The 6577-nt window shown below is 49.4% G+C and overlaps 1 protein-coding gene across 1 annotated transcript in view; it reads right to left on the reverse strand.

The window, feature by feature from the left end:
- Nucleotides 1–6144, reverse strand: part of LOC142182836 (glutathione S-transferase P 1-like) — a 6502-nt gene extending 358 nt beyond the window's left edge. The window contains exons 1-6 of the mRNA XM_075257600.1: nt 6098–6144; nt 4535–4570; nt 3828–3940; nt 3092–3179; nt 2397–2500; nt 2027–2134 (exon numbers count right to left, since the gene is read on the reverse strand). Coding sequence (XP_075113701.1) covers nt 2027–2134; nt 2397–2500; nt 3092–3179; nt 3828–3940; nt 4535–4570; nt 6098 — 450 coding nt within the window. The 5' untranslated portion in view covers nt 6099–6144. The remainder of the gene's footprint in view (nt 1–2026; nt 2135–2396; nt 2501–3091; nt 3180–3827; nt 3941–4534; nt 4571–6097) is intronic.
- Nucleotides 6145–6577: the final 433 nt, after the last annotated feature.

Here is a 6577-nt window from a genome sequence, read left to right on the forward strand (position 1 = left end):
GTAATATGTCCTATACTGTGTCCTGACTGCCCCCCTCTGGGGTAATATGTCCTATAGCCATGATGGTGAACCTATGGCACGCGTGGCAGAAGTGGCACTCAGAGCCCTCTCTGTGGGCACCCATCTGTGGAACAGATAACACTGTGTGGGAACCACTGTGGAGCAGATTGTACTGTGTGGAGGCTACTGTGGAGCAGATTGTACTGTGTGGGGACCACTGTGGAGCAGATTGTACTGTGTGGAGGCTACTGTGGAGCAGATTGTACTGTGTGGGGACCACTGTGGAGCAGATTGTACTGTGTGGGGGCCACTGTGGAGCAGATTGTACTGTGTGGGGGCCACTGTGGAGCAGATTGTACTGTGTGGGGCCCACTGTGGAGCAGATTGTACTGTGTGGAGGCTACTGTGGAGCAGATTGTACTGTGTGGGGACCACTGTGGAGCAGATTGTACTGTGTGGGGGCCACTGTGGAGCAGATTGTACTGTGTGGGGGCCACTGTGGAGCAGATTGTACTGTGTGGGGGCCACTGTGGAGCAGATTGTACTGTGTGGGGGCCACTGTGGAGCAGATTGTACTGTGTGGGGACCACTGTGGAGCAGATTGTACTGTGTGGGGGCCACTGTGGAGCAGATTGTACTGTGTGGGGCCCACTGTGGAGCAGATTGTACTGTGTGGGGGCCCACTGTGGAGCAGATTGTACTGTGTGGGGGCCACTGTGGAGCAGATTGTACTGTGTGGGGGCCACTGTGGAGCAGATTATACTGTGTGGAGGCCCTCTGTGGAGCAGATTGTACTGTGTGGGGCCCACTGTGGAGCAGATTGTACTGTGTGGGGGCCACTGTGGAGCAGATTGTACTGTGTGGACCCATTGTGGAGCAGATTGTACTGTGTGGGGCTCACTTTGCAGCAGATTGTACTGTGTGTGGGCCCTTCACTATTTTTATCACATGGTATCTGTTCTATAGCAGACAAGTGATATTATTACAGACCGTCCATAACTGTCCACAATTGTGGATCCGCACATTATTAAGGTTAATTTGCCATGTTGGCACTTTGTGATAAATTAATGGGTTTTGGGTTGTAGTTTAGGTTTGCCATCACTGTCCCACAGTATGTCCCTGACTGCCCCCCTCTGGGGTAATATGTCCTATACTATGTCCTGACTGCCCCCCTCTGGGGTAATATGTCCTTTACTATGTCCTGACTGCCCCCCTCTGGGGTAATATGTCCTATACTATCTCCCTGACTGCCCCCCTCTGGGGTAATATGTCCGCCTACACCCACTCCTGTCTTTTACATGAAGATCCATCCAGTCCATACTTGCCAACAACCTATTTTTGGATTTGGAGAGACCGGTGCCGGTTTTAGGGTGAGGTCACATTCTATTTTGTGTGTCTTGCTCCTTTTTTCGACATGGGCGACCTAATGTGCCCCTTTGTACATAACTGACAGATAAGGAGCTGGAGTCACATGTACAATAGTTGGGAACCCCGGGATCATTACGACAGGTGCAGGAGATTCGCCCCTTTTTTTTGGGAGCCCACCCCAAGCTCCAAGAAGTAGGAATGTGCGATCTAACATGGGGCACAACAAAGGGACAAGGGAATAAGAATCTTCCACAGAAAAGTCCCAAACTGATCCCGAATCTCCCCAATATTAGGGAACCTGTCAACTGCACTTGGGACGCTAAACCATCCGTCCTTATGGATTAGCACCCTAAATATAATTCCAGGGCTGAGAATAAGCTTGAGCTCACCCTATGACTCCTAGAACATGGGTAGCCCTGCAACGGAGTTCGGACAGCGCACCGCGACCTCTCTGCGCAGGCTCCAGTGTCCTCGCGCATGCACACTGAAGCCAAGGTGCAGACTCATCGGACTCATCTCAAGTATAAAGGTTTATCCCCCACCCAGATGCCTAATTTTGTTGGTGTCCTCGTGGTCCGCTCCACCTATTGTACCCCACTAAGTAAGCAGGGGGTCACACGTCTCCATACACTTCATTGCACCGTTGTAGTTGCTTTACCTTATCTCCGACCACAAACTTGGTTCCATTGGAATTGTTGGCCAGAATCCTCTCGAATGGCGCCAGCTGGTTGGGCAGATCTTTTATGTATTTCTCCTTACCCGTCTCCTGTGAAGTAGAGGTCAGAGGTTACACTGCAGGGTATACGGTATAGCAGGGGCGCTGTATGGCGCTATTGGGGCGCAATGTAAAGTGAAGGAAGAAAAGAGAAATGTAAATCCCATCGATATTTGGTGTGACCTTTGCCCTTTGGAGGAGGAGTCCTGGACATGATGATCCCACCCCCTTAGATGTCGCCCATTGGGTGTTATTGGATAATCGCCCACCCCTATAGATCTTTCACTTCCCGCACGCCCCAGGTTACACCTACGTATTCAATGAATATCAGGCGGCTGTACTTCTGTCTCAGGTCCTCCACACCGTCGTTCACCATGTCGATCAGTCCGCTCTGCTGGTTGTTGCTGCCGCTGATCCCTTTGTGGGTAGTAAAAAACGTGGTAGGAAGAGTCAAAGTGGGAACATACAACACGTAACATACAACACGTAACATACAACACGTAACATACAACACGTAACATACAACACGTAACATACAACACATAACATACAACACGTAACATACAACACGTAACATACAACACATAACATACAACACGTAACATACAACGCATAACATACAACACATAACATACAACGCGTAACATACAACACATAACATGCAACACGTAACATACAACACGTAACATACAACACGTAACATGCAACACGTAACATGCAACACGTAACATGCAACACGTAACATACAACACGTAACATACAACACGTAACATACAACACATAACATGCAACGCATAACATACAACACGTAACATACAACACGTAACATACAACACGTAACATACAACATGTAACATACAACACGTAACATACAACACGTAACATACAACGCGTAACATACAACGCGTAACATACAACGCGCAACATACAACACGCAACATACAACACGTAACATACAACACATGTGACTGCCATGAGCGGCCCACCCTACGTGACACTGAACCTCACCATGTTCCCGGCCCAGGTATCTCAGGATGCTGTTGCTCTGATACAGGACAAAGTCTCCATGTTGGAATCGAGGGAGTTGCCCAAAAGTCTAAAAAACATAAAAACATTTAGAAGCCGACCAGAAAGGTGAGTGCAGACGACTCCAATAGAGAGACTCTCCCCCAAATACCCAGAGCCCCGTCAGAAAGCGGTGCAACTAATGCTGCAAAACTCCTCCAATCTGTACATTGCAGCAGGATTTCCTGCAAAAACGTCCCATCATTCCCCTGTCAGGGCCTCCCGCAGTAGTCATGACCATTTTGTGTCACAAACTCCCCCACAGAATACTTTCGTGACTATGTGTTGATAACCAGTTGCTGGGTATGCCATTAAAGGGTTAATTCTCTCCTTTCTGACAGTGGCAGGCTGTGCATCCTTAATCTCCTTCCTCCAGGGCACCGGAGGGCAGGGGGAATATATTTATGATGCACAGACAGAGGTTTATGCAGCCCTAGCGTGGTGAGGGTGACTTGTGGGCCCCCCTGTGGATTCTGGGCCCGGTCATAGCTGTATCCTCCTATAGTTACACTGTATACTCTGTGAGCGTGTATTATTCCAGGGGTGTACTGCTATAGCAGTTGTTACTGAGCCCCAATGGCCCCACGATGTCACTAAATGGCCCCATTACAGGCCCAGGAGCTTCCAGAACTTTACAACCTAGACAATGAATGATTTGGTAGCCCCGGGGGCCACTCACCGCCGTCTTCTTTAGGTCGCACTTTCCAGAGAACCAGTCCGCGAGCTGCACTTCGTCTTCTGTCCATGTGACCCCTTGGTCAGCGAGCAGCAGTCTGATGGGCTCGGCCCTCGCTGGGGAAAAACACAGCATAGCAATGGACCATCTGTGCTATAGGGCCCCCTTTATGTCCCCCGACTGGTAATAGTCCCTAATAGCCCCCCTCGTCGTGTTGGTGAGGATACCCTAATAGTCTGACCGAGACCCAGGGACCGCCTGACGCAGGAGAGGGGGGTAAGATGGGTGTTATTCGTCCTCACCTTCCCCGGGGGTCATTTAATGGCGGTCATTGGTCCAACAGCACCCCTGGGACCACGAGGCAATGGTTTAGTCTTAGTCTCATGTAGGGTGCTGGGACTGGTCGGACCGGCCCCGCAGCCCCCTCGCTCACCTCCATATCAAACATCAAAGTCACCTTGGAAAGGTAAACAGAGAAATGTAAGGCAAATATCAGCGGCCTGTTATCTGCGAGTCCGGGAAGCCTGGATATATACCCGCTCCATCATGTATATAGTAGCCCCCTCCCCGTGCCTGGCAGCTCTATACACCCGCCCATGTGGGGTCACTGATCCTGACCTACGCCGCGCCACAATAAGATGCAACGTTATATAGGACTGTAAGTCTGTGAGCTCTATGGATTCTTTATAGGACCATGAAGCGGCACTTACCTCTAATGGGGAAGTAGGAAATCTTATACCCGGACACTAGGGGGCAAAAAGAGGCAAAATCACTGGTCAAAGCATGGAATATATACTGTACTACCTAGAATGGAACAGCGCCACTGCTGTCCACAGGCAATGTCTGGTATTGCAGAAACCAAGTGGATGGGGTTGGGCTGCAGTACTTAAAAATATCCATATACAGACTCTCATACTCATACATACTATCCTGGGTAAGCCCCCATTAAAGTCGTGCTCCCCTCTCTAAAAAATGCCCAGTACAGTGGCATAACTACCACCGTAGCAGCAGAGGCAGATGCCACAGGGCCCGGGACATTAGGGGCCCGGTCACAGCCGCTACCGCTTCTATCATTATACTGGGGGGTCTTTTCGGCCGTGCGCTCAGCTCGACTACTCCAGAGATGCAGCCAACCACTCAACCCTGCTGCACACTCAGCTCTGTTGCACCAGAGATGTAGCAGAGCTAAGTATGCATTGAACCCTGCTGCACACTCAGCTCTGTTGAGATTTAGCAGAGCTGAGTATGCAGCAGAGTTCAGCGCACACTCAGCTCTGCTACATCTCTGATGCAAGAGAGCTGAGTGTGCAGCTGGGTTCAGTGTTCTCCAGTGTAGCAGTGCTGGCCGTGCGCTCAGCTCAGCTGCATCTCCGGAGTAGTCGAGCTGAGCGCACGGCCAGCACTCCTACATCTCGGCATAGGAATGCATTGACCAGCGTTGATTGGCCGAATGCCATACAGAGTACAGCATTCAGCCAATCAACGCTGGTTCTGCTGGAGGAGGCGGAGTCTAAGATCGGTCCACAGCAGTCTCCATTCTGGTCCGATCTTAGACTCCGCCTCCTCACAGACGAGCCTCCGGCAGAACCAGCATTGATTGGCCAAACGCTGTACTCTGTATGGCATTCGGCCAATCAACGCTGGTCAATGCATTCCTATGGGAAAAAGTCAGCTCTGGCATATCACAAGCTGACAGGGATCCCGACCAGATAGAGCCCCAAAGAGCTGGTGAGTGACATCCCCCTAAATAAAGGTAACCCCTAGCTAACCCCCCTGTACATCTGTCCCTGTCTCATAGCCTGCGGCCTGGGTCATGTGACGTCTGACATAATTGAAGATGGACTACAGCGGAGGGCCACAGCATAGGAGCCGGGAGATGGGTGAGAAACAGAGGGTTTTTTTTAATGTTTTTCTCCCCCTGGGTCTCCGATTATTCTACTCTGGGGTCTGAAAAGTATATGTATGAACACACACAAGTACAACCCCCAGTATAATGGACATCAGGGTCCTGCCTATAAGAACAGCACAACTCCTAGATCTGCTATTACAACATTAAAATAAATCAGACAAAGCTGCAATACTAGACACAGCCTGGAAACATGAGGGGGCGCTGTTTGTAATAAGAATTCTGGTCCTGTCATTATTTGCACTTATTCAAGTGAACCAAAAATGAGAAATCCTAAAAAATCCTAAAAATCAGAAAGTCATGGACCCCATAAACCCCAGTAAGATGTGCAGAAGCCCCCAGAATGCCGAGGCGGCCGAGCTCTTACTTGTTCAGGTGAGTGTCTCGTCTGCTGGAGCTTTCTTGTGTCTCCGGAACGCGCCTGTTCTGCAGCTTTATATACAAAGTGACTTGTGCTGAGTCACAATGACATGACATTGGCATCCGAGGATGAATGGCCTCTGCCTAATCCCTAACCCCCCTCCCCCGAGCTGTGACCCACCTTTACCTGTGACCACTAACATACCAACCCAACCCTTACCCAACATTGTCTCTACCCCAACAACCACACAGACCAGTGAGGTTGGATTCATTTTGGCCACAGCAGCCATTGTATTACACAAGTAACAAACAGTTCTAGAACAAACCAAAATATTTACATTCTTTTCTTAAATAACCAATTAAACAATTATTTAATTACCAAATCATACCATGTTCTGAAATTTTCCCAAGGTGGGACTATTAAAGGATTATCTTATCTTATCTTATCTTATACCCCCATAAACTAATTATCCTAACTGACTAATCA

This window comes from Leptodactylus fuscus, chromosome 10 (genome assembly GCF_031893055.1).
Source record: "Leptodactylus fuscus isolate aLepFus1 chromosome 10, aLepFus1.hap2, whole genome shotgun sequence".
Taxonomy (NCBI): domain Eukaryota; kingdom Metazoa; phylum Chordata; class Amphibia; order Anura; family Leptodactylidae; genus Leptodactylus; species Leptodactylus fuscus.